At 34.5% G+C, this 27,864-nt stretch overlaps 1 protein-coding gene across 3 annotated transcripts in view; it reads left to right on the forward strand.

The window, feature by feature from the left end:
* The window catches only part of ZMYM4 (zinc finger MYM-type containing 4), a 63,784-nt gene that overhangs the window by 9,420 nt on the left and 26,500 nt on the right, over nt 1-27,864 (forward strand). Inside the window, exons 4-21 of one of the 3 annotated variants that reach the window (XM_024738831.1) lie at nt 540-624; nt 843-1,098; nt 4,941-5,115; nt 5,227-5,439; nt 8,975-9,125; nt 9,621-9,736; nt 10,167-10,442; nt 10,616-10,766; nt 11,567-11,739; nt 12,511-12,661; nt 13,221-13,361; nt 13,692-13,729; nt 15,088-15,232; nt 17,733-17,851; nt 18,557-18,728; nt 21,919-21,972; nt 22,377-22,556; nt 23,207-23,301. In XM_024738831.1, coding sequence (XP_024594599.1) covers nt 540-624; nt 843-1,098; nt 4,941-5,115; nt 5,227-5,439; nt 8,975-9,125; nt 9,621-9,736; nt 10,167-10,442; nt 10,616-10,766; nt 11,567-11,739; nt 12,511-12,661; nt 13,221-13,361; nt 13,692-13,729; nt 15,088-15,232; nt 17,733-17,851; nt 18,557-18,728; nt 21,919-21,972; nt 22,377-22,556; nt 23,207-23,301 — 2,691 coding nt within the window. The remainder of the gene's footprint in view (nt 1-539; nt 625-842; nt 1,099-4,940; nt 5,116-5,226; nt 5,440-8,974; nt 9,126-9,620; nt 9,737-10,166; nt 10,443-10,615; nt 10,767-11,566; nt 11,740-12,510; nt 12,662-13,220; nt 13,362-13,691; nt 13,730-15,087; nt 15,233-17,732; nt 17,852-18,556; nt 18,729-21,918; nt 21,973-22,376; nt 22,557-23,206; nt 23,302-27,864) is intronic. The other 2 variants (XM_024738832.1, XM_024738833.1) reach the window with 2 other exon arrangements.

A 27,864-nucleotide genomic window follows, 5' to 3' on the forward strand; every position in this document is an offset into this window, starting at 1 on the left:
AAAAAGAATTTATTAAAAAAATAAAAATAAAAAAAAAAAAAAAAAAAAAAAAAAAGAATGCTATATTCAGTATAATTATAGCTGTGTGAAGAAACACATACGGCAGGGGAAAAGACTGGAAAGAAATATAACAAAAGAGTAACAGTGGTTGTTTTGGGGTAATGGAAATATGATTAGAATTTTTTTCTCATTTCTACTTGTCTAAATTTTGTATAGTAAGTGTGTATTACTTTTATAATAGATAAACAGCAACTTAAAATACTGTAATAATATTAAGAATTTAAAAAATAATTTGTGAATATCTGGTAGTGCTATAGGCTAGATAGCTACTGTCATTTTTTACCTCAACTCTCAGCGTGTATAAACATGTTATACCCTTATTGTAATTATAGTTTGCTTGCTATTACTTATTAATGTTAATGTAGTAAACATTTTCCACCCCTATATAGCCATAGTAAAATGTCTTGAATATCTGGATTTCTTTAGATACATTGTATTTATTTTTTCTTTACATATTTATTTATTTTTCTTTTTAAAAGGAGTATAGTCATGGCCAACAGCAAAAAACTCAAGAAGGGGAACTGAAAATTAGTGCTGTGTTTTCAGTCAGTGGCAGTCCTCTTGGTAAGAAGCAGAACTGAATGAATGAATCATGTTTATTTATTCTGACCAGTATGAGTGAGAGGAAGTATCTACTTATATTAGTAAACTAGGCAGTTTAGAATGGCTTTAATTGTGTATTGCATAATTAGTGTTGGGTTTCAAGACTAGCTCTAGAAGAGAAAGAAAGGATGCCTACTTAAAATTCATGGTAAAAAGTAAAACTTTTTTTTTTTTTAAAGCTCCACAGTTGACTACTGGCTTTCAGCCTTCACTGGCATCATCTGGCATGAATAAAATGCTTCCTTCAGTTCCAGCCACAGCTGTTCGAGTTTCCTGTTCTGGTTGTAAAAAAATCCTCCAGAAGGGGCAAACTGCTTATCAGAGGAAAGGGTCTACTCAGCTATTCTGCTCTACACTGTGCCTCACTGGATATACAGTTCCACCTGCCCGCCCACCGCCTCCTCCCACTAAGAAAACTTGTTCAAGTTGCTCAAAGTATAGCAGAATTCTAAATTATCGTCTTTGCTTTCTTTCTTTCAAGATACTTTGTTCTTATTTATGTATTGTTTAATTTTCTACCTTTCTGTGTTTTTTGAGAAATATCACATTGTTTACTACGAACATGTTGTTGCTGCTTTTAATCTTTCTGGACGCTAGGTTCTCAGCTTTCTTTTAACTTTAAGTAATGTGCCTTTTATATAATAAGAGGTGCTTTTGAAATGTACTTTACTATCCTTGTTAGTTGCGATGCTTGAGAAAACAAAAACTATGCCATTTAGGGGTATTACATGACCACAATATTTTATCTTGTAACTGTAGGCAATAGATGCTTAGATGCAACAAATATTTAATGTTTATGTAATGTTTTCTGTTAGGTAGTTGGAATTCATTTAATACTTTTCATCTTAACTTTAATTGGATTCCAGTGTATGTATTTTTATTTTCTCAGTATCTCAAGTATGTCAGAGGTTGTATTTCAGTGTTTAACAACAAAAAATTATGACCTTAGATACTAATAAAATCATCCTGATATATTTGAGGAATATGAACTAACTTAGGCTAATTTTGCAATGTGGTCATTAGACACTGTTTAAATAAGTCAGAAAAAGATGAATAATGCTCTTGTTCTGAAATATTTTGGCTTCTATTATTAAGCTACTCAAACCATGATTTATTAGTTTCGATATTTGTACTTTGAGTACCTCACATGGATGCTGCCCTTTCTCTGTCTAGAAAGGGAAAAGATGCTCCCTCTTCTGATTCAATTGGAAAAAGTATAGAAAGAAACTTCTGAAAGAAATTTGAGTATGGTTAGAAGATGTTCTAGAAGTTATATTTGTATCCCTTTATGTTTCAAGTTTAATTTAGTAAAAATAGACTTCTGTTTGAATTATGAAACATGTTTAAAAAAGAGTATTTATAGATGATATCTAATTTCTATATTCCAGTATATTCATCCTTTCTAAGATCAAATCAACTAGAAAATTATAATTTTTATAAGGTTCTTTGTTCTTTTCCTATTTTGCTATGAAATAATTTCACATAAAAACTTCCTTTTATGTTTCTTTATTTAATTCTTACTTTAGCGATCAGCGCTTTCTAAAATTTCAGCAGTATTTCTCCTTTCATAATAATAGTCATAGATACTTAGTGCAAAGATTTAACAGTGAATTTCAAAATGACCATAGGAAACTCATGGAAGTTTTAAAATGTGTGCCTTCTTTCTGTGTTTTTTAATTCTTGTCCATACATGTTGTTCTTCTCATCTAAATTTACTATATCTCTTTGGTCTCTGGTGTTTGCCTTGCTTTATCTGGAGATGGTCATTTTTACCTGCATGTCATATCTTAGCTCTGTCTGATCTTATGTAATTTAATTATTTTAAAGATTAAATGTTCTTCTTTTGTAATGTTTGGTCTTATCCATGAATTTTAACCTGTCATTCTTTGACTTTTAACTGTTCTACCGTTTCATTCACTTACTGTGTTATCTTTTTTTTATCCCTTGTTCTTTTCCATTCACCCCTTTCTGTTCTTCTTTCAGGTACTCCTTGCCTGCCTATCACCTCAACTTTTCTTTTTCATTTTCTGTCTTTCTTAATTTTCCCCCCTTCTCTTACAGAATACCTTTTTCTCTTGTTGCTCAGTTCTCAACCATTTATCAGTCTTGTTTTTCTTTGTATTCCATTTCATTTTCTGTACTACTCTTTCATCTCCTTTTCACCACTTTTCCTTTCCTTCCCTTTTTCCTCTCTTATTTACACAGTCATTACAGCAGTTTGGGATAGTCTGGTTTATCTGATTATAAAATTATTGATTTGGATTGTGCCTGAAATATAAGGACGTTAGATTCAAAGAAGTTAAATGATTTGCTCAGTGTCACATAGCTGGGTAGTTCTGGCACATGCATTTTCCCCTCTAGATAGTCCATGCATTGAACAGGTTTAATTTGTAAGTCAGTCCCTGTAATATAGAAGGATTTTTACTTTAATTTGAATAGGTGGAGATAGAAAAGATTTCCTTCCTGATAACTACTGCTGTTTTTGTAGACCACTAGAAATATAGCAGCAGCACTTAGGTTGAAAGAAACTCCTTAGCTGTTTGGAGTAGCAGTTTTATTTTTGTGAGTCTTTTATTAACCAAATCTCTTAGCATCTTGAATTTAACCTAAACTCTGAATATGTTTTGGCTAATCATCATTTAATTTTTAGATTTCATTAGTAATAGGGACCTAACAATTTGTTTTAAAAAAATCAGTTTCAAATCCTACACTTTAAAAGAGGTAACTTGGAGGGTACTTTTGTTAATACTGTTAGAAAGATCAGTTTTCTTGATAATAATGGCAGTAAGAGAGGTAACTGTTTCAGGATTATCTGTACCATCTGAATCTTTACTATCTGAAATGAGATTGCTCCTTCTCATTCTGATAAGATGTAATCTGTTACAATAAAATGTAATGCAGTTGGATGTTAAGCATACTGAGAGTAGTGAGAAGTAGCTACTTTTATGATTCTATTGCCTTGATCCACGCTGTTCTCCAACTTTTATCTCCTTAGCCTTCTAGAAAACATCTATTTAAGGTCCAGCTAAAATACCACCTTTTGGGTAGCTTTTCATGTCACATCTTGTCTGAAATAATTGTTTCTTCATTTCTATTTCTGTAGTACATTTTATGTATATAAATACATTTTTCAAAATTATTTTACTTTTTTATATTAAGAATGCTTCTTTTATGGTATTTTATATATCATTTGTCTATTTGTCCCAGTATACTGTGAGCTCCTTGAGGGCTTGTACCATATCTTGACATAGGGCTGGGCTGGTCCCTGGCTCAAGGTAACTGCTCATTAAATACCCTTATAAATGAAATAGATTAAAACCCAATAAAAAGTAGCTGGAAAGGCCAAAAAAAAAAAAAAAAATGCAGGTAATAGAGCACTCTCAAGCTACTAGGTATTGAAGATGAGGTGTGATGTTGTGTATTACAGCATAGTACAATATCAGGTGCTCCTTGTGATGAGTCCCATTATATTTACTATTATCTTTTTTTTGAAGCAGAGTCATCTTTTCTAAAAAGTGCTATATTAGTATAATCTGTTTAAAATGTAAGAGTGAATATAACAGTTTATTTACTAAATATTATGTGAGTGTATACTCATGGGAGAGAGACATTGTTTACAGAATTCCATCAAGGTATTTTTAAAATTGGTTTTTAAAATGGTTTGTACTTAAGCGATAAACTACTATGTAGGAAGAGTAATTTGGGAGTGGGATAAGGGGTGGAGTGGTAGGGAGTCTTAATCCTTAGGGTTTTAATCTTCATTGTCTTTTACTGCTAATGCTTACAAATTGAATTATTTAGATCTGGAAATGTTCAATTTTATATAGTCATGCTAGAATATGCACTGTGTAGTTTGAAATGTATTCCTACTTTTAAAAGATAGTGGCTTTAAAATTTTTCAAGTGTAATGTTAAAGAGTATTTTTGAACATATAGGAGAGCCTAAGGAAGAAAATGAACATCTTCTATAATCCTACCTACTAGAGATAGTGAATGATAAATGTTTGATGTATATCTTTTTAATCTTGAGACATAGTATACTAATCCTCACAATAGTTCTATGAACTAAGCCGTGTATTAGTTTCATTTTATACAACGGAGGTTGAGGATCAAAGTGATTTACCACTTTATTCAAGAAAACCCAGGTTTTCAGATGTAAATACCAATGCCCTTTCCCTACACTTTTAATTGCCTTTGTTTTATTTGATATTTTTAGTTGACAAAAAGGAAAAAAATGAATTATACTATGGCTTATTTTATCTTTGTTGTCATTTTTAGAGACATTTTAAATCCAAAGGATGTGATCAGTGCCCAGTTTGAAAATACCACCACTAGTAAAGATTTTTGTAGTCAGTCATGTTTGTCAACATATGAACTGAAAAGAAAACCTGTTGTTACCATAAATACGAATAGCATTTCAACCAAATGCAGCATGTGTCAGAAGAATGCTGTTGTAAGTTATCTTTTTACTTTAGTGGGGGAAGGAGTCTGATATTTGTGCTTAAAGGACAGCTTTTGATGGTCTTCGCTTGTTGTTTCTAAGTTATTACTTTATAATTCCTAGATTCGACATGAAGTTAATTACCAGAATGTGGTACATAAACTTTGCAGTGATGCCTGCTTTTCTAAGTTTCGCTCTGCTAACAACCTCACCATGAACTGTTGTGAAAACTGTGGGGGTTACTGCTACAGTGGCTCTGGACAATGCCACATGCTCCAGATAGAGGGACAGGCTAAGAAGTTTTGTAGTTCCACGTGTGTCACAGCATATAAGCAGGTACATGACCATATTTAATCCTGACGTCTTTGTTCCTTTCAGAAGCATTGAATTTTTTTGATAGAAATTATTTATGAAAATGTCACAAAAATATTAATTTCTTGTTATTAGCTTAATTAATATTTTTTGCTTGTAAATAGTATTTTTCAAATGCACGTGTGTTAAAAAACTCTTGTTATAGAGTTTTATAAGTACCATATACAGTTGTACCTCAGTATCCATGGGGAATTGGTTCCAGGAACCCTGAGGATATCAAAATCTGAGAGTGCTCAAGTCCCTTATATAAAATGGTGTAGTAATTGTATATAACCTACACACATTCTCCTGCATACTTTAAATCATCTCTAGATTATTTATAATACCTAATACAATGTAAATGCCATGTAAATAGTTGCCAGTGTACAGCAAATTCTTTTCCTTTTTGGAATTTTCTGGAATATTTTTCCTGGAATATTTTCGATCTGCATTTGGTTAAATCTGCAGATGTGGGACCCAGGGATATGGAGGGCAGACTGTATTTCTCTTAATGCATTTGAAATATCGATACATGTTTTTAGGGTATGGATTATTTTATTTAAAATATGATTAATGTTTTTGAACAAGATTTTGAAAATGCAGAAAAGCACAAAGAAGAAAAAATTAGGCATCTCTCAGAGTTACCCAGTCCCATCATTTTGGTGTATACCTTCTAATCTTTGCTTCTGCCAATCCCAAACTCTCAATCCATCCCTCTCCCACTCCCATTCCCCTTGGCAATCACCAATCTATTCTCTATGTCCCTCATTCTGTTTCTGTTTCATAGGTAGGTTCATTTGTGTCAGATTTTAGATTCCACATATAAGTGATATCATATGGTATTTGTCTTTCTCTTTTTGACTTACTTCACTTAGCGTGATAATCTCTAGCTGCATCCATGTTGCTGCAAATGGCATTATTTCGTTCTTTTTTATGGCTGAGTAGTATTCCATTGTATATATGTACCACATCTTCTTTATCCATTCATCTGTTGATGGACATTTAGGTTGTTTCCATGTCTTGGCTATTGTTAATAGTGCTGCTGTGACCATAGGGGTGCATGTATCTTTTTGAATTACAGTTTTGTTTGGATATATGCCCAGGAGTGGGATTGCTGTATCATGTGGTAATTCTACTTTTAGTTTTCTGAGGAACCTCCATACTGTTTTCCACAGTGGTTGCACCAATTTACATTCCTACCAGCAGTGTAGGAGGGTTCCCTTTTCTCCACACCCTCTCTGGCATTTGTTATTTGTAGACTTTTTAATGATGGCCATTCTGACTGGCATGAGGTGGTACCTCACTGTGGTTTGTTTTGATTTGCATTTCTCCAATAATTAGCAATGTTGGCAGTTTTATTTATACTAGATTTATATTTTGTTAGTAAATTTTGATCAAAAGTTCAATTTTAAAATTGGTAAACCCAAAGGAATAGTAAGAACTTTTACATTTTCAGTTTTACAGTGTCTTCCTGTTTCACTGCATTTGCTGATCATTCTTTATCTTAGAATAGTAAATTTTCATACAGTTTACCAAAATTGGTGAATTTAATAATGTTAATTTGGAAATTTCTCTTAAATGTTCTTAAAACTTTGCAATGATTTTGTAATTTTAAACGTTCTAGTGTCTCAATTTATTTCTTGTTAATATACAAGCACATTAAAAGGGATTAGTGTTAGTTACTATTTATTTCTTCCTTAGAAACACCTTGTTTTTGTTCTCAAAGGGGGGGAAACCCAATATCTTCATTAGCTTTATTCTTGTACAAAGGACAGTTTTCCTGATATTGTATCACATTCTAAAAGTTACTTTGATTCAGTCCATTGAAAGGTGGTATACATTCCATAAGAGAAGTATTTTGAAATATCTTAATTTTAAATTTATTACTTTTAATTTAGCCAATACCTATTAAAATTTTCACATATTAGTGTGTACTGTGGTTTAGAGAAAGAACGTGGATTTAGAAGTAAAGCAGATCTTGGTTTGATTCCCAGACTTTCTGTTCAAATAGAATTTAACCTTGGGGAAAGCAGTTAAACTCCCCGAGTCCATTTTCTTATCTGTAAATGGGTATATACTAGCAATGTCACTGGGATGTTTTTAGGATTATGTGAAGTAAGAATGAGAAAGCACCTAGTATAGAACCTGAAACATTGAAGATGGTCATTTCTGCTACTTTTCTTTTCTTCCTTATATAAAACTTATCCAACAAACATTAGATGTGATTCCTGTTTTGAGGTGTTACATGTCCCCTGGGGGAGATGCAAGTGTGTAGAGATGTTACGATAGAAGTGTTACGGGATGTAGAGGGGCACAGTGGAAGCAAGGTCAGTTCTACTTGATAGTTTCAGAGATAACTCTTGACCTAATTCTTATAAATGAAGTTTGTGTTTGCAGTCCTGATGGAGGAGGAAAGGAGAAGTAGGGTTGGAGATACAGAAGAGATTCCAGAATGTAGGAATATGCTCACTTGAATATGTATTTATTTTAATAGTAAGTATAACAGACTTATCGTTGAAGAGGACATAGAGATCTTGAAATTCTCTTAATGGGTGCTGGATATACCTTATAAGTTATCCTGAATGTATGACATGTTAATAGTATTTAGCATTATTTGCTACTAAATCACTGAGTGGAAATTTAAGATAACAGACTCTTTCGTTGCTTATATTTGGACACTTGGGATATGCAAAGTTTCCTCCCACTTTATTGCTTAGAGTGTGCTTTGTTGTTGTTATTATTTGTTTTGGCTGCACCACGCGGCATGCGGGATCTTAGTTCCCTGACCAGGGATCGAACCCTCGCCCCCTGAAGTGGAAACGCGGAGTCTTAACCACTGGACCATCAGGGAAGTCCCTGTGCTTTGTTATTATTAGTGGTAGAATATTTGAGTGTGAATTTTCTAGTAAGTTTATTAATTTCCTTGGATTCACATTTCATTGCTATATATAGCACCTTTTGTGGGAAGTTCTTCCAATTCTTTGAATAGTGTAAGAGCATGAAGTCCCTGTTGTGTAATTTTTTAAATAGTGGGTTTTTTTGTTTGTTTGGAGGTTTTGTACAATATATTCTTGCAGCTTATTTATTTTATACATAGTATTTTGTACTTAACCCCATAACCTTATCTTGGGGGAAGGCTCAAATAGTGTGTTTAAAACTATAGCTATAACAAATTAATAGATCCCAAAATTAATTGCTAGGTTGTGCCCAACATATTTTTTAATGAAGTAGAGTAGAGTGGAAAAATATCAAAGTGCATCACATGTTATCATGATATATATTGTTTTATAAAACCTTTCAGTTTTATATACATACATGTTTAATGCACAAACACAAAACCTCAGAAGTATGTGTTACTGGGTCACTTTGTAAAATTTATTTCTTACTGAGGATTGTAATCATAAAAGTTTGGAAGCCACTAATTTGAAATATTTCAACAGTGTTAAGTATAAATACTTCAAAGAATTATGCTTTTACTTGTAACTTGGTAAAAATGAATGTTATTTTATTCTCTTAATAGAAATCAGCCAAAATTACACCATGTGCGCTTTGCAAATCATTGAGATCCTCAGCAGAAATGATTGAAAATACCAGTAGCTTGGGAAAGACAGAGCTTTTCTGTTCTGTTAATTGCTTATCTGCTTACAGAGTTAAAATGGTTACTTCTGCAGGTAATACTGGTTTCATAAACTTTATAAATATAATAGTTGAATAACTTATGGTTATTGCTTTGTTGTTATAGTGCAGAGTTTTGTCCAAATTTAGTTGATTTTTAATGCAAATTTAAAATACTTCAGATCTGTGTTGTAAAATATCACCTATTATCTTGATTGCTTATTTTATGTTTATTTAGTTGCTTGCCTATTTGTGCATTCTTTCTTACCAAAAGAATTTATGGCTTTTAAAATGTATTTTCTTTATCTACACCTGATTTATTTCAAGATTCATTTATTTTTTAGTTTCAGGGTATAGACTGTGACAACTTTAAATAAACAGAAATATTTTTAACGTTGTTAGTTTTTGTCTATATGTGAGGTAACTAAGTTTAATTTCAGTTCCTGCAACTTGACTTGGCCCTTAAATTTTCATGTATCATATAATACTTATTTTCTCATACATTTGTTTACATTTGTATTACTCATTAGTTTTTATTTTGATTTGCTAAGGTGTACAAGTTCAGTGTAACAGTTGCAAAACCTCAGCAATCCCTCAGTATCACCTAGCCATGTCAGATGGAAGTATTCGCAACTTCTGCAGCTACAGTTGTGTGGTAGCTTTCCAGGTATGGCTTCAGGACTCTTCCTTTTCTCCAGTTAGTTGCCTGTGATAGTAAAGTAAACTTATTAGGTGGTTGCTAAGTGCCTGGATTGCCTAAATTTCTACCTCAGTCTTTTTAAACTTGGGTTCTTTGGTCCATCCTATTTTTGGAGGCATGTTATTTAATTGCCTTGTGCGAAATTAAATGGTACTATTATTACCTAGATTATCTCTTGGGGGGATATTATTTTTAAAGAATATTATTAAATTATTTCATTTTTTAATATAAATATCACTCCCCCCATTCAGCTATAAGCTGCTCAAAGGCAGGGATGTTTGCCTTTTCACAAATGTATGTTAAGTGCCTAGAACTGTGCTTGACATAGGTAGGTATTCAGTACCTTCTTGTTTGAACAAATGAGTAGATTGATCTTTTTGTTTGTTTCTTCTTTCAGAATTTGTTCAACAAACCAGCAGGAATGAACTCTTCAGTGGTGCCCTTGTCTCAGGGCCAAGTAATTGTAAGCATCCCTACAGGTTCAACAGTGTCAGCAGGAGGCGGTAACACCTCTGCTGTTTCTCCCACCTCCATCAGTAGCTCTGCTGCAGCTGGTCTCCAGCGTCTTGCTGCCCAATCCCAACATGTTGGGTTTGCACGAAGTGTTGTAAAACTCAAGTGTCAGCACTGTAACCGTCTCTTTGCCACAAAACCAGAACTTCTTGATTATAAGGTAGAGTAAAGGAGCATGATAGAGGGTTCGAGTATAAACTGGTCTATCTGTAAACTTATTTCTGGCTTTTCACCTTTCAGAAATACACTATTTGTTTTGAAAATAAGAGGGATAAAGATTTCCACAAGATAAACCAAATGTTTAATTAGTACTTAATGATTATTTCTTTGCAGGGTAAAATGTTTCAGTTCTGTGGCAAAAATTGTTCTGATGAATATAAGAAAATAAATAATGTAATGGCAATGTGTGAATATTGTAAAATTGAGAAAATTGTAAAGGAGACTGTGCGATTCTCAGGTGCTGACAAGTCATTCTGTAGTGAAGGTAAAGATAGAAGATTATCTTACCTACTGAGCATGTTTGTTGTTTCAAAAGTAGTTGATGATTTAAGCTGTCACTGTGTAAGTTTATTTTATCTTTTGTGTATAACACCAAAACCTTTTTGTTTTGTTTATACTTGGTTCTCTCTTTTCTGATCTAATTCTTCGTATTATATAGATGTTAAAATGAAGAAAAATCTCCTCAATGTGTATAGCAAAAAATGGTGGTGATGTGAAAAACATTTAATGTTAGTTATTAGGTTGATAGGGATCCTTTAGTTCTTGTATTTATTTCTAAAGGGAACTGCTTAAGTTTTGGTAGCATCCTAAGATAATACTTTTATTGTTTTAAACATCCATTATGTTTCTGAATATAAATGATCTGAATATGTGAATCAGTGTCTTCCTTATTTAGATGACTATAAGGTTAGAATGTTTTGTTTTACTCTAAAACCATGCAGGATTAGCCTCCTAGGCTAGTGGCTTTCAAACCTTTTGACCACGACACAAACAAGACATACATTTTACATTGTGACCCAGTGTATGTTCACATACCCAAATAAAACAAAAGTTTCATGAAAGAAAACTGACTTTTACCGTATACGATGCACTGTAATATTTGCTCTGCTGTCTTACTTCGTTTAAAAACGGAAAATGATAGTATTAATCCTCTAAATTGATCTCTTGATCTACTAATTGGTGAGAACCCAAATGGGCAAACTTTGTTGTAGGACATTTAAATTAAAGATGTAGATACTTATTATTTCTCCCTAATGTTAATTTTATCTTCTCTGATTTTTTTAGGTTGCAAATTGCTTTATAAACATGACTTGGCAAAACGCTGGGGAAATCACTGTAAAATGTGCAGTTATTGTTTACAGACATCTCCCAAATTGGTACAGAATAATTTAGGGGGGAAAGTAGAAGAGTTTTGTTGTGAAGAGTGCATGTCCAAATATACAGTTCTGTTCTATCAGGTAAATATCATTCACATTCCTGGGTTTTTCAAGTCAGGGCATATTTTTCCCTTCTTTTTTTCTTTCAAATAGTGTGAAGGGCAATTAATGATTTAAAACTTTTAAGTATTAAATGTATTCTGTTCTCCTCTAGTATTAATATAAGATTTTAAAAAGACTTTAATGTCACTGAAGTTACATTTGTTTTTAATTTCCTTGTAGAAGACATATCAGTCTTAAAACATTAAAATATTTAAAATTATATTCATTTATTAACTAAAATGAATTGTGTTCGGATGTCTTTAAGGAAGATCGGTTTATATCCATTTCACTTATTTTAAAATTACTATTTATTGCCATCTCTATAATGTGGCCTTTTTTAATGTACAAAATAGTTGATAGGTAAGTAATTATTTCCAAATTTAGGATCGTAACCTTCATTTTTTAAGAAACTGAATTATAGTTGAGGTATGATATTATATAAGCTAACAGGTGTACAATATAGTGATTCACATGATTTAAAGGTTATACTTCATTTATAGTTATTATAAAATATTGACTGTATTCCCTGTGTTGTACAATATATCCTTATAACTTATTTTATACATAATTGTTTGTACCTCTTAGTCCCCTACCTCTATATTGCCCCTCCCCCCAGGATAGTTAACCTTCATTTTTGTGATCTAAATTCCAAGTAAATTTCTTCACTTGTTACCTGTGGCCTGCTTTTATTCCATCAGACCATAGACAGTTTGTTTTTTACTTCTTTACTATCTTCTGTTTCTTTTTCAGATGGCCAAATGTGATGGTTGTAAGCGACAGGGTAAGCTCAGTGAGTCCTTGAAATGGCGGGGAGAAATGAAACATTTCTGTAACCTGCTTTGTATCTTGATGTTCTGTAATCAGCAAAGTATGTGTGATCCACCTTCACAAAATAATGCAGGTAAAATTAAACTTTAGTCTTTGGTCAATGCCAGGGACTAACTACTGTTCTACAAGTTGAGAACATTAAGTAGTTGTCAATAATTTCATGAAACGTAAATTTCATTCTATTCAAATGACATTAACATTTAGATCTCTTTTTGTTTAACACCTTAGATTAATGCCCTGTAAAAACGAGTTCTTTTAGTTTTCCCTGAGCATGTTGAGTCAAATAAACTCTGTAAGAACTTTATGGGGAAGAATAGCAGTTAATGTTTTGTAATTGAAGACATACATCTTGACTTCCTTAGAAAAGGATTTGAGAGAAAGAACATAGAATCTAAATCACATAGCCTTTTAAATATACCACATGCATAGTTACGCAAGAGAAAGTACATGGAATACTTTCAAGGTTCACTAATTAAAAAACAGAAAAAAATCCAGTTAATCCTGAAGTGACACTTGGCTCCAACAGAATTTACTCTAACCTAAAAGCATTGGTTAACCTCCTTGAAATGTTGGTTCTGTGTATGTGCATATAAATTACATGAGATTTTCTTATTTTTGTTTATTTTAATCAGGAAGTGTTTCCATGGTGCCAGCTGCTTCATCAGGGCCCCCATCTCACAGAAAAGATTCAACTCCAGTTATAGCTAATGTAGTATCATTAGCAAGTGCTCCTGCTGCTCAGCCCACAGTGAATTCTAACAGTGTCTTACAAGGTATGACTTGATTTGAAAGCATTTATCTAGGCTTTTTGAGGTTGAATATAAGGCTTCTCTACTTTTTTTGGTCAGTGTTCATTTTCATGTGTTTGTCACATTCATATTAGGAATGGTGGCTCACTATGTGCTGCTATGGCATTAAACTGTTTTTGTAGCTTCCAGATCTCTTTTTCTCATATTAGGCTTTAGGTGTTACTCTTCCCCTGAATCAAAGTAAGATAATACATGTTTTTATTATGAAACTTTGTGTGTTTTTTCCAAATATCAGCTTTTAATACTAATGTTTAAATAACAAGATCCTACATTATATGTTTTTATTTATATCAGGTGCAGTTCCAACAGTAACAGCGAAAATCATTGGGGATGTAAGTTTTATTATTTTTATTGGTATTGCCACTGTCTTTTCCCTTTTTATGCAGTATGAATATGTCTAAGCTGATTTGCCCTCCTTTATTTTTTGTTATATAAAACAAATTGCATGAGTTCAGGAACAGGATTTTCTGGTTATTTAGTTAGGTCTTTTATGTACTTTAATTTCTTTGAATGCTTGGTATCTCTATCATAGTAACTATATAATAGTTACTGAAGGTTTTTGTTTTTGTTATTTTTTAATTGTACAGAATTAAAGTAAATTGTACAGAATTCAGGCATAAAAGGTTTGGGGGGCATTTTGTAACGTAGTCAGACTGTAAATAAAGTACTTATAAAATATAGTTTATTTCCCACTCAGTGTAGATTATGCTATAAATAAGCATTTCTTTTTTTAAAAAAAAATTCAATATTTTTGTGCTTTGTCTCTTAAAAAAAGAAAAAAATAAATAATGAGAAAAACTTATGACTAGAACAGTGGCATTTTTAAAGTGTTTCCTGGTCTCTGGGATAATTTTCATGTCATCTTTTTTCAGGTTACTTAAATGATCATAAGTGATCCTATTACTTCTAGTTACCTTGAAACTAATTTTTTTTTTTTTTTTTGCGGTACGCGGGCCTCTCACTGTTGTGGCCTCGCCCGTTGCGGAGCACGGGCTCCGAACGCGCAGGCTCAGCGGCCATGGCTCACGGGCCCAGCTGCTCCGCGGCATGTGGGATTTTCCTGGATTGGGGCACAAACCCGTGTCCCCTGCATCGGCAGGCGGACTCCCAACCACTGCGCCACCAGGGAAGCCTGAAACTAATTCTTTTAAGACTTAACTCAGTCAAGAAACAACAGTTCTCATTTTAAGCTCAACCACCATTGTTACTATTATTTTTTTTTTTGCGGTTCGCGGGCCTCCCACTGCCGCGGCCCCTCCCGCTGCGGAGCACAGGCTCCGGACGCGCAGGCTCAGTGGCCATGGCCCACGGGCTCCCCCCGGACCGGGGCACGAATCCGTGTCCCCTGCATCGGCAGGCGGACCCCCAACCACTGCGCCACCAGGGAAGCCCCACCATTGTTACTGATCAACAGTATATCACAATACAAACAGCATTTTTCTTGGTAAACAGAATGGGTAATTAGATACATTCAGGGTCAGTATATAGTTATCAAAATATTCCTTTATTGCTATTGATATTTTAAGAATATTATATTCCTTACATATTTAGTTGAATATTTATATTCTGTGTCTTCCAAGTAATTCCAATACAGTATTTCTTTTGAAATTATATTTTGAAATATAATATTTATAATGTTTCTTGTAATTAATGATAAGCTTTTGGTTTCTGACTTATTTTTTTTTACTAGGCAAGTACACAAACAGATGCCCTCAAACTGCCACCTTCCCAGCCTCCAAGACTTTTGAAGAATAAAGCTTTATTGTGCAAACCCATCACACAGACCAAGGCCACTTCTTGCAAACCACATACCCAAAACAAAGAATGCCAGACAGGTGCATTCCTTGTGCTTTCTTCATTTAATTTTTCCTAGGGGAAAGTAATGTGGGATCTGGTTACATTAATTAAGTGCCTTCTATTTTATAGGTGTTGTGTTTGGTTGCTTATATTCGCTGCCCAATTGAGTTCTCACGATATCCCTGTGGGTTAGGTATTTTCATCAACTTAACAAGTTATGGCAAAGAGAAGGTAGTTGATAATGCCATACTCTGAATGCTTCATTTAATTTCCTTATTCATGATAGTGTAGTATTATGGGTAAGCATAGACTTTGGAATTATATAAACAGGGTCTTAGTTAAGAGGAAGTATTGTTTTCCAGAGCACCCTTAGGTTTGAACTTTTCCACACTCTATTTCAAATAATGTCAGCTCCTTTGGGGAGAGCTTTAGGGCTTTCTTTTCTTATGAACTGCCTCTACCCTCTTTGAGCTACTACTTTTCTGAATGATGGGCATGGTGTGAGCTTCTGATCTTCTCAACTTGCCTCTCCTAGCATGGAATCTCTGCCCTACAAGTGATCTGGGGTGAAGGTAGTTCGTACCTTAGTTTTCTTGGCCTGCTATTCCTATAGTAGGTTTTCTCTTCGTGGGTGGTAGCTGTACTCACTAGGAAATTAACCTCTTTAACCTGGAGTTAGAGGGGATAAGAAATGATGGTGGCCTGTCCCTCCTGGTGAGATACAGTAACCCTTGATGGGAGCTGAAGGAAGAGGAGCCCATTCTTTCTGGTCTCACCCATTCCAAAGTGGAGTTTCTATCATTTTTAGCTGGCTGAGGCAGGGGTGTGGAGCAGGTAGAAGATCAGAAGTCATAGATGCCTACTGTTCTTACTGTATTTAGTAGATTTTCTTGAATAAATATTTCTCCATTTGCTGTATACCTTTAGGACAATTTCCAAAGAATTTAAATGGTTATTTTTTAGGTTTTCACCAACTTTGCTTGTTTCCCTAGAGAATTGGGTCTCTGGCATGCTGCCATCTGAAAATACCAGAATTTTTAAAGTGGAAAGGAATCCTAGATTCTTAGATCTGGAAGGTTATCCTCTAAGCCAGTACTTCTCAAACATTAATATGCATGTGAATTATTTGGGAATGTTACTAAGTGGATTCTGATTTAGTGGTGCTGAGGTTTTGCATCTTTTAAGTTCCCGGGTAATGTCAGTGCTGCTGATCCACGGATCATGTTGAACAGCAGGGCTGTAGATGACTTAGTCCTGTATTTTTATTGTATCAATAGTGACTTTATAAAAAAATCATTTTTTTAAATATTTTTTTTTATTTATCTTTTTTTTTTTTTTTACAGTAGGTCCTCGTTATCTGTTTTAGATATAGCGATGTGTACATGTCAATCCCAAAATAGTGACAGTTTAGCATTATGTAGCTTGGTTATCAGACATCTCTAATCGGATAACTTTTTTTTTATGTCCACTGCACCATGGTAAAATTGATCCCATATTATTTCCCACTTCTAACCCTAGTCAAATTGTCAGCTTTTCACTTCTTTTTACTAGCATTACCTTTCTCTTACATTAATGATTTTACAGTTATCTAACATATTTTTCTGGCCTACAGAAAAGACTCTGTAGATGGTTGTTAAGTAATTGAATGATTTCTACCTCCATCCTTCCCATTTTTTCCCTACTCATGTTTAAGTTAGTTCCCAAAGTTCTGTTTCCTTTTTTTTTAAAATATCTTAGAACCTCTGCTGTGTATACTTATTTATTTTCCTGCAGGTATCATAACCACCCTAGTTCAGGCCCTCATCTTCTTAGCTCTGTATATTGTAGTTGCCTCCCACATTGTATACTTTCTATTCCATGTGAAGATGGCAGCCAAATTAATCTTTTTAAAGCCATTTTCCTCACATTACTTTGTGCTAACCAATCTGTAGTAGTTCCCCACTGTCTAATGATTTTAAATGTGTATTATAGCCTCACAAAAATGGCCCTTCTACCTATTCAGTCTCCTCTTTAACATACACTACTTATTCGTGTTAAGTTTTCTATACCTTTCTTCTAAGATAACTGTTCCATTCATCCATCCAAATTGTATCCTTCATTCATCTTATCCTCGTATCATTGATAATTATTGTGTTGCCCACTTGTTTTAGTGCTGTTATACTCAAGCCTTGCTATTTCTCCTTTCTGTGAATTCCTAGTATCATAGATACTTCTTTTTTTTTTATTTAATTTTATTTATTTGGTTGCATCAGGTCTTAGTGGCAGCATGCTTGTGGGATCTAGTTTCCTGACCAGGGATCAAACCTGGGCCCCCTGCATTGGGAGCACACAGTCTTATCCACTGTGCCACCAGGGAAGTCCCTCATAGATACTTCTTTTGAACTGTAAATGCCCACATGCTTTAAAAAATTTTTTTTAATTAAAATTACACTTCTTTTGAATTATAAGTCTTCATATACCTAAAAATTTTTTTTAAATTAAAATGTCATTTCTAACCCTCTTTGTTTTTTTGTGGGGTCTTTTTTTTTCTTCCATTAGAAGACACTCCAACTCAGCCCCAAGTTATTGTGGTGCCAGTTCCAGTACCAGTGTTCGTACCTATACCTCTTCATCTTTATACTCAGTATGCCCCAGTCCCATTTGGAATTCCAGTTCCAGTGAGTAATCATTTAGAGATTAAGGCTAATTTAGTATGCATTTTTCTCAATTAAGATTTGACAGCTCCATAAAAGTACTTTTTACTTGTTGGTAAAATATACCTGACTCTGGTTGGCTGTTAATCATACTGTTATATTACTTATATATGGAATATATAAAGGACTGCTTCTATTTGTACCCTGCCTTGTCAGAGGAGGTTATGATTTAGCTTTTTAAAAACATTTTAAACACGAAAGACCACTAACATAGAAAAAGATCAGAAACAGTGTGTGAATGTTAGAATCCTAGATTGTAGCAAGAATGAAAAGAGGAATACTGTGATTTACAGGATTCTGACTTTTCGTTAAAGAAAAATGTATTCATTTTTTATTGGAAATATATATTTTCTCGGTACTGAATTCTTAAGAGAAACACTTGTGTGAAAATATTAAGCAAGAAATATAGTCAAAAACAAAACAAAAATTCATTACTTAATTATTCTTTTAGATGAGTCAGAGATACGTTAAGTATCCAGAAAAGCACTTACTGAATTTCTATTTAAATGGCTGCAGTCTTATAAAAACAAACTAGCAAGACTATTTTAACCATTAGCAATAGAAATATCTTGAATTTGTTTATTAATAATTTTTATATTTAAATGATCTCACAAATAATAGTTTTGATGGTCAACCAAGAAACTCTTCAGTCTATCCTTGGTCTTTCAGATGCCTGTCCCTATGCTTATTCCATCCTCAATGGATAATGAAGATAAAGTCACTGAGAATATTGAAGACATTAAGGAAAAACTTCCCTCACATCCTTTTGAAGCTGATCTCCTTGAGATGGCAGAAATGATTGCAGAAGATGAAGAGAAGGAGAAGACTCTATCTCAGGGAGGTTGGTATAATTTTAAAGTAAAAAAAGAAAAACACACCTATAAATTTTTAGGTAGCTCATGTAATTTTAAGTATTAGGCAGTCAAGGAGTTTCTAAAAGCTTTATTTGTTTTTAAATATGAAGTCTATGGGCTTGTTAAACTTGATAACTCTGGAGCTCTATCCTGTTTATGAAAGAAATCGATACGGTTTCTAGTTCTTAATGATTCCAGAAAAATAACTTATAAATCCATGTTTCATGATCATGTTCTAGTTTTATCCCCTGCAGTCAAAGCCATGGTCCCCAGATAAAAATTACTGTTGTAAAATAATCAGCATGTTGGTAGAAGGTAAAAAGAATTTTAGGGTGGAAAACCATTTGGTTCAAAATAGCCTATAGATAAATACCATTTTATGAGTGTAGAATAATGAACAGTAATTAACATTTATGTGCTTGCCGTACTCTAGGCATTGTCCTAAATGCACTGTGTGCGTCACCTCATTTAATTTTCACAACAACCCTATGAATGAGGTACTGTTTACTTTAGATTCCTCTTTTGGAAAATAGGCTTGCCATGGGTATGAAATCAGGAAATAATGGAATCAGAAGTTGGATCCAGGTTTGTCTGACTCCAAAGAAAGGATTTTAACCAGAACTCAGTAGTATAAATTCCAGAAAGGTTTCCAGCCTTATTTAGCACTGCCTTGATTTTTGGATATAAGAAGAGATAAAGGAAATGGTGTTAAAGGGAGTTGAAATGTATAGGTGAATTTTTGCAATGGCGTATTTTTTTTTAATTTATTTAACTTATTTTATTTTTGGCTGCATTGGGTCTTCATTGCTGCACCGTGGGCTTTCTCTAGTTGCGGTGAGCAAGAGCTACTCTTCGTTGCGGTGAGCGGGCTTCTCACTGCAGTGGCTTCTCTTGTTCCAGAGCACAGGCTCTAGGTGCACAGGCTTCAGTAGTTGTGGCTCGCGGGTTATAGAGCACAGGCTCAGTAGTTGTGGTGCATGGGTTTAGTTGCTTTGCAGCATGTGGGATCTTCCCAGACCAGGGCTTGAACTCGTGTCCCCTCCATTGGCAGGCAGATTCTTAACCACTGTGCCACCAGGGAAGCCCACAGTGGCCTTTTCATATATCATTGATGAACCAAGAAATTACTTTTTCCTGACAATTTTTTTTTTTCTGTGATGGTTTTTATAAAGCTAGCCACTGGGTTCTGATTTTGCGTAATACATTCTAGCTGGTTTTCTGAACACTACAGCATTTGAAAAAACTACTGTCAACTTTTCTGTTGTGTTGCCAGTACGTTTTTAAATCAGATATACTCTGAGAGATGGGTACAAAGCTTTTTGTTATTATCCCAAAGTTTCTGGTCTCATTTTGCTCTTTAGTGTATAATCTCAATTCTGACCCATTTATATGTGGATTTTAAAGTGTTGGAATATTGCCCTTGAGCTTCCCTGGTGGCACAGTGGTTAAGAATCCGCCTGCCAATGCAGGGGACACGGGTTCGAGCCCTGGTCCATGAAAATCCCACATGCCGCAGAGCAACTAAACCCATGCACCACAACTACTGAGTCTGCGCTCTAGAACCTGCAAGCCACAACTACTGAAGCCTGCACTCTGCAACAAGAGAAGCCACTGCAACAAGAATCCCGTGCACCACAACAAAGAGTAGCTCCTGCTGGCCGCAACTAGAGAAAGCCCACGCACAGCAATGAAGACCCATCGCAGCCAAAAATAAATAAATAAGTAAGTAAGTAAAGTAAGTAAGTAAATAAATAAATAAAAAGAGTACTGCACCTATGCTTGATCTTCTAATTTCTGATACTTGTTTTGCAAGTTCCAGCAATTCCTGATGAGAAACCTCATTCTAAGTTGGCTTCTCCATTCACATTAATAGTCAGCATTTATCAAATGTTTCCTCTATACAAATATTGTGACTTTGACTTTGCCTACAGTTCAGTCAAACAGAAAAACTTTAGACTGAGCTTCAAGACAGATAGTTTTAATCATCATAGTGTAAGTAAAATCAAATGGTTTAGAAATATAAAGGGGGGAGAAATTAATTCCAACTAAAAGGATCTGGCTCATTTATCTTTGATTTCAGGGAAAAGAGACAATTTTCCTTGGTTTTTTAAAAAATCTTTTTTTTTTAATACTTTGAATCTTTAAACACTTTACTTTTTTTCTTCTTCCTTTTTTTTTTTTTTCTTTTGTTTTTTCTTGGCCACATTGTGCAGCTTGTGGGATCTTAGTTCTCTGACCAGGTATTGAACCTGGACCCCAGCAGTGAAAGCTCCGGGTCCTAACCACTGGACAGCCAGAGAATTCCCTAAACTCTTTACTTTTAAAGTAGTTTATAGGGACTTCCCTGGCGGTCCAGTGGTTAAGACTCTGTGCTTCCACTGCAGAAGGCACTTGTTCGATTCCTGGTCGGGGAACCGAGATCCCACATGCTGCATGGTGTGGCCCAAAAACATTAAAAAAAAAAATTACAGTAGTTTATAATTGATAGAACTTTGTTCTGTTTAGTTCCATGTGCTGATTGCTCATGTATTTATATTATAAGTTTGTCATATAGGGACTTCCCTGGCGGTCCAGTGGTTAAGACTCTGTGCTTCCACTGCAGAAGGCACTTGTTCGATTCCTGGTCGGGGAACCGAGATCCCACATGCTGCATGGTGTGGCCCAAAAACATTAAAAAAAAAAATTACAGTAGTTTATAATTGATAGAACTTTGTTCTGTTTAGTTCCATGTGCTGATTGCTCATGTATTTATATTCTAAGTTTGTCGGCTTTCCACTGCATGGTAAAGCATATTTTATTTAGGGAAGGAAAAAGCAATTTAAAACAGATTTGTCAACCTGTGAGTAAATCAGTATTGTGTGTGTGTGTGTGTGTGTGTGTGTGTGTGTTGTGGTTAAAAAAAAAAAAAGAATTTCAGATAGCACAGAATCCAAAATAAAGGTCTCTCTTGCCATGACTTCTTTCATACCGCTTGCTATCTAGAAGTGTAGCCACTGTTATCAATTGTAATTTAACTGTATTTATCACTAATGCCTGACTTTTATTAATGAACCATTCTTTTCTGCATATAAAGACTATTTACGTAGAACCTCCCTAGTGCAGTCATTTCATTTGAGATGCAGTTTGTTTTTTGTATACATATAAATTGACTTATTATGTGCTTTTCTTTTTCTTTAGGATCCCAAACTTCTGAACAGGAGCTCTTTCTAGACACCAAGATATTTGAAAAAGGTTTGTAATTGTAAATTTATTTTGAATCTTAGAAATATTATCCTCTGTTAGTGATACAAACCCATAAAGTATTAGCATCCTTGGATTTAGTATTTGCAATTTTAGCTGTTTGCAGGAGGCATCAGACATGTATGATTTTGTGCTAATTTGTAAAGAGACTAATAAAAGCTACCTCAGATATTGGTTTTAAGGATTAATTGAAATAATGCTCTGAAGTGTGTACCAAGAATATAAATCTAGTTCTGTGATATTGGTGAACAAGTTACTTCATTCTTGAGTGTACCTATGGAATTGTCCAGCAACCATACCTGACTTTTTGGTATTTAGGGTTTCAGAGAGGTTTCTGAGTATGTCAAGTGTATTATCTCATTTTGAGGGCTTGTTTGTTTTTCTGTATATTTCAGACCAAGGAAGTACTTACAGTGGTGACCTTGAATCAGAGGCAGTATCTACTCCACATAGCTGGGAGGAAGAATTAAATCATTATGCCTTAAAGTCAAATACTGTGCAAGAGGCTGATTTAGAAGTGAAGCAGTTCTCAAAAGGGGAAACTGAACAGGATCTGGAAGCAGATTTTCCATCAGGTTTGTGCAGTGTAACCTGTCTGTTCAAAGTCCTTTATTAGAAGATGCGCACAACTCTGAATTGGCATAATGAAGCAGTTATAATGTATGATAACTACCTAGGGCACAAACGGTCCCTGCCTTTGAAGGTATTAATTCATACCATATTATTCTTTATAAGGGGTTAATTTGTTTTTGTTGTTGTTGTTTTTAAGTTTCCCACAGTAATCATATAGGGGGTTTTCTTGATCGTTAATAAAGTTTTGGGGTTTTTTTTGCGGTACACGGGCCCCTCACTGTTGTGGCCTCTCCTGTTGCGGAGCACAGGCTCCGGACGTGCAGGCTCAGCGGCCATGGCTCACGGGCCCAGCCGCTCTGCGGATCGTCCCGGCCCGGGGCACGAACCCGTGTCCCCTGCATTGGCAGGCGGACTCTCAACCACTGCACCAACAGGGAAGCCCCCCCGTTTTTTTTTTTTTTGCAAGATAATAAAGTTTTTATACATGCTGTATCTCCTTGTTTTCTTATGTATATAAGTAAAGTCCATGTTTTATCATAAACAAAATAATGAATATAGTGATGATTACCTGATATTTCCTCCTTCGCCCTAAGTGTTTATTTAAGTCTGTGAGTGATTTATCTCACATTATGCTTTCTCTTGGATATCATAGAATCCTTTGACCCACTGAATAAAGGACAGGGAATCCAGGCACGTTCCCGAACAAGAAGACGACACAGAGATGGCTTCCCCCAGCCCAGACGAAGAGTAAGCAGTAACTTAATTTTTCTAGCATTTTCTTTTCTTTGTTGTTTTCCAACCTTGTATTTTTGTCCTTTTGTTTTTGTTTTTTTGAAGTAAAAAACCATATCTTTTATTTTATATTTCCTCAGGAGGGACTTTTTATTTTGTTTATATAATCAAAGGATTTTTCTGTTAGTTTTTTATAATCGTTGTTATACACTTTCCTCTTTTTTTTTTTTTTTTGCGGTACACGGGCCTCTCACTGTTTTGGCCTCTCCCATTGTGGAGCACAGGCTCCAGACGCGCAGGCTCAGCGACCATGGCTCACGGGCCCAGCCGCTCCGCGGAATGTGGGATCTTCCCGGATCAGGGCACGAACCCGTGTCCTCTGCATCATCAGGCGGGGACCCTCAACCACTCCGCCACCAGGGAAGCTCTGCACACTTTTTTTTTTTTTTTACTTGGGTTAGTTGTCATCTTATTGAGTTGTGTTTTTTATTATGGATATAATTCTTTTATCAAATATGACTTTTCCTCCTATTTTGTGACTTCATTTTTATTTCCTTAATAGTGAAAAACAACTTTTTCCCTATTTCCATGGTTCATTTATTTATTTTCTTCCAGTTTTATTGAGATATAATTGACATAACAGGACTAAGTTTAAGGTGTAGAGCATAATGATTTGACTTACATACATCATGAAATGAATACCACAATAAGATCGTAAACATTCATCATCTCATATAGATAAAAAATTAAACAAAAAAAATTTTTTTTTTACTATGAGAACTCTTAGGATTTACTCTCTTCACAACTTGTATATATAGCACAGAGCAGTGTTCTTTATATATATCATGTCGCACATTATACCCCTAGTACTTACTTAAACTGGAAATTTACGCCTTTTGACTACCTTTATCCAGTCTCCCTCCCCCTACTCCCTGCTTCTGGTAGCCACAAATCTGATCTCTTTTTCTAAGAATTTGTTTGTTTGTTTTTGAAATATAATTGACCTACAATACTTTGTTAGCTCTTGGAGCACAACATATGATTCAACATTTCTACATATTTCAAAATGTTCACTAGGATAAGTCTAGTTACAATATGTCAACATACAAAGATATTACATAATTATAATTGTGTGATTGTATTCCCCACATTGTACATTTCATAATATAACCATGACTCATTTACTTTGTGACTGGAAGTTTGTACCTCTTAATCTCCCTCACCTATGTCTCTCATCACCCCAACCCCCTCCCCTGTGAGAACCACTTGTTTATTCTCTGTATCTATAATTCTGTTTCTGTTTAATTATGTTTGTTCATTTGTTTTTTAGATTCCAGATATAAGTGAAATCATATAGTATTTGTCTATCTCTGTCTGATTTGTTTCACTTACTGTAATACCCTCTAGGTCCATCCCTGCTGTCACAAATGGCAAGATTTCATTCTTGTTTGTGGTTGAGTAAGAATTCCATTGTATGTAACTGTGTGTGTGTGTGTGTGTGTGTGTGTACCACATCTTATTCATTCATCTAGGACACTTAGGTTGTTTCCATATCTTGGCTGTTGTCAGTAATGCTGCAGTGGACATAAGGGTGCATATATATATTTTTGAATTAGTGTTTTTGTTTTCTTCGGGTAAAAAATACCCAGAAGTGGAATTGCTGGATCAAATGGTAGTTCTATGTTTAATTTTTGAGGAAGCGCCATACTGTTTTCCACAATGGCTGCACCAATTTACATTCCCACCAACAGTGCATGAGTGTTCCCCCTTTTACACATCGTTGCCAACACTTGATATCTCTTGTCCCTTTCGTTGTAGTCATTCTGACAGGTGTGAGGTGATATTTCATTGTGGTTTTGACTCGCATTTCCCTGATGATTAGTGATTTGGAGCATCTTTCCGTGTGTCTGTTGGCAATCTGTATGTCCCTTTTGGGAAAATGGCTCTTCAGATCCTCTGCCCAGTTTTTAATTCCATTCTTTGTTTGTTTGTTTGTTTGTTGGATATTGAGTTCTTTATACATTTTGGATATTAACCTCTTTCCAGATATATAATTTGGAAATATCCTTTCCCATTCAGTAGGTTGCCTTTACATTTTGTTGAGGGTTTCCTTTGCTATGCAAAATCTTTTTAGTTTGATGTGGTCCCATTTGTTTATTTTTGCTTTGGTTGTCTTTACCTGAGGGAACAGACCCCAAAAATATTACTAAAACCGATGTCAAAGTTTCCTGCCTGTGTTTACCTCTAGGACTTTCATGGTCTCAGGTCTTACATTTAAGTCTTTAATCCATTTTCAGTTTAATTTTGTATATAGTATGAAAAAGTGGTCCAGTTTCATTCTTTTCCATGTAGCTGTCCACTTTTCCCAACGCCAGTCTTTTCTTCATTGTACAATATAGTCTTACCTCTTTTGGCATAGATTAATTGACCATAAAAGCATAGGTTTATCTGGGCTGTCTATTCTGTTCCATTGATCTGTGTGTATGTTTTTGTGCCACTACCATACTGTGTTGATTACTGTAGTTTTTAGCATAGTTTGAAATCAGGGAGTATGATACCTAGCTTTGTTCTCCTTTCTCAAGATTGTTTTGGCTTTTCTGGCTGTTTTGTGTTTCCTAATGAATTTTAGAATTATTTGTTCTAGTTCTGTGAAAAATGCCATTGGTAGTTTGATTTTATTGCATTGAATCTGTAGTTTGCCTTGGGTAGTGTGGTTATTTTGACAATATTCTTCTAATTCACAAGAATGGTATATTTTTCCATTTGTTTGTTTAATCTTCAGTTTCCTTCATCACTGTCTTATAGTTTTCTGAGTCGAGTCTTTTACCTCCTTTGTTAGATTTATTCCTAGGTATTTTATTCTTTTTGATGCGATTATAAACAGGATTGTTTTTAAAATTTCTCTGACAGTTTGTTGTTTATAGAAATGCAACAGATTTTGTATATTTTGTATCGTGCAACTTTACTGAATTCATTGGTGAGTTCTCATAACTTTTTGGTGGTGTCTTTAGGATTTTCTATGTATAGTATGGTGTTATCTGCAAACAGTGACAGTTTTCTTCATTTCCAATTTGGATTCCTTTTATTTCTTTTTCTTCTCTGATTGCAGTGGCTGGGACTTCCAATACCATGTTGAATAAAAGTGGCAGAATGGGCATCCTTGTCTTATTCCTGATCTTAGAGGAAATTGTTTCAGTTTTTCATCATTCAATGTGATGTTAGCTGTGGGTCTGTTATATATGGCCTTTATTACATTGGGGTATGTTCCCGCTATAGCCATTTTGTGGAGAATTTTTATCATAAATGAATGTTGAATTTTGTCAAAGGCTTTTTTTGCTTCTGTTGAGATGATCATATGACTTTTTTTCTTCAGTTTGTTAATGTGGTGTATCACATTGGTTTGCAAATACCAAATTGTTCTTTGCATCCCTGGAATAAATCCCACTTGCTCATGGTGTGTGATCCTTGTAATGTATTGTTGAATTTGGTATGCTGATATTTTGTTGAGGATTTTTGTGTGTATGTTCATCAGTGATATTGGCCTGTAATTGTCTTCTTTTATGGTCATCTGCTTTTGGTATCAGGGTGATACTGGCCTCATAGAATGAATTCGTAAGTGTTGCTTCCTCTGCTATTTTTTGTAATAGTTTGAGAAGGATAGGTATTAACTCTTCTCTAAATGTTTGGTCAACTTCATCTGTGAAGCTGTCTGGTCCTAGACTTTTGTTTGTTGGGAGTTTTATGATTACTGATTCAATTTCATTACTAGTAATTGGTCTGTTCATATTTTCTATGTATTTCTGGGTCAGTCTTAGGAGAGTGTACATTCCTAAAATTTTTCCATTTCTTCCAGGTGGTTCTTTTGGTGTATAATTGTTCATAGTAGTCTCTTAAGATCCTTTATATTTCTGTGTTGTTTGTTGTAACTTCTCTCTCTCATTTTTAAAAAAATTATTTGTACCTTTCTTTTTTCCTTGATGAGTCCGGCTGAAGGTTTATCCACTTTGCTTATCTTTTAAAAAGATCAGCTCTTGGTTTCATTGATCTTTTCTATTGCTTTTTAGTCTCTAGTTTATTTTTGCTCTGATCTTTATGATTCCTTTCCTTTACCAACTTTCGGTTTTATTTTTCTTTTTCTAGTTTCCTTAGGGTATAAGGTTAGGTTGTTTATTTGAGATTTTTCTTGTTTCCTTAAGTAGGCTTGTCACTATAAACTTACCTCTTAGAACTGCTTTTGATGTATCCCATAGATTTTGGATTCATTTTCATTGGTCTCCAGGTATATCTTGATTTCCTCTTTAATTTCTTTGGTGACCCATTGGTTGTTTAATAACATATTGTATAGTCTTCTGTGCTGTGTTTTTTACAGTTTTTTTTGTGTATTTGGTTTCTAGTCTCATAGCATTGTGGTTGGAAAAGATGCTTGATATGATTTTACTTTTCTTCAATTTACTGAGACTTGTTTTGTGGCCTAGCAAGTGATCTAGAGAATGTTCCATGTGAACTTGAAAAGAATGTGTGTTCTGCTGCTTTTGGGTGAAATATTACATATATATATATATATATATATATATATAT

Source organism: Neophocaena asiaeorientalis, unplaced genomic scaffold (assembly GCF_003031525.2).
Source record: "Neophocaena asiaeorientalis asiaeorientalis breed wild unplaced genomic scaffold, Neophocaena_asiaeorientalis_V1.1 scaffold106, whole genome shotgun sequence".
Lineage (NCBI taxonomy): Eukaryota > Metazoa > Chordata > Mammalia > Artiodactyla > Phocoenidae > Neophocaena > Neophocaena asiaeorientalis.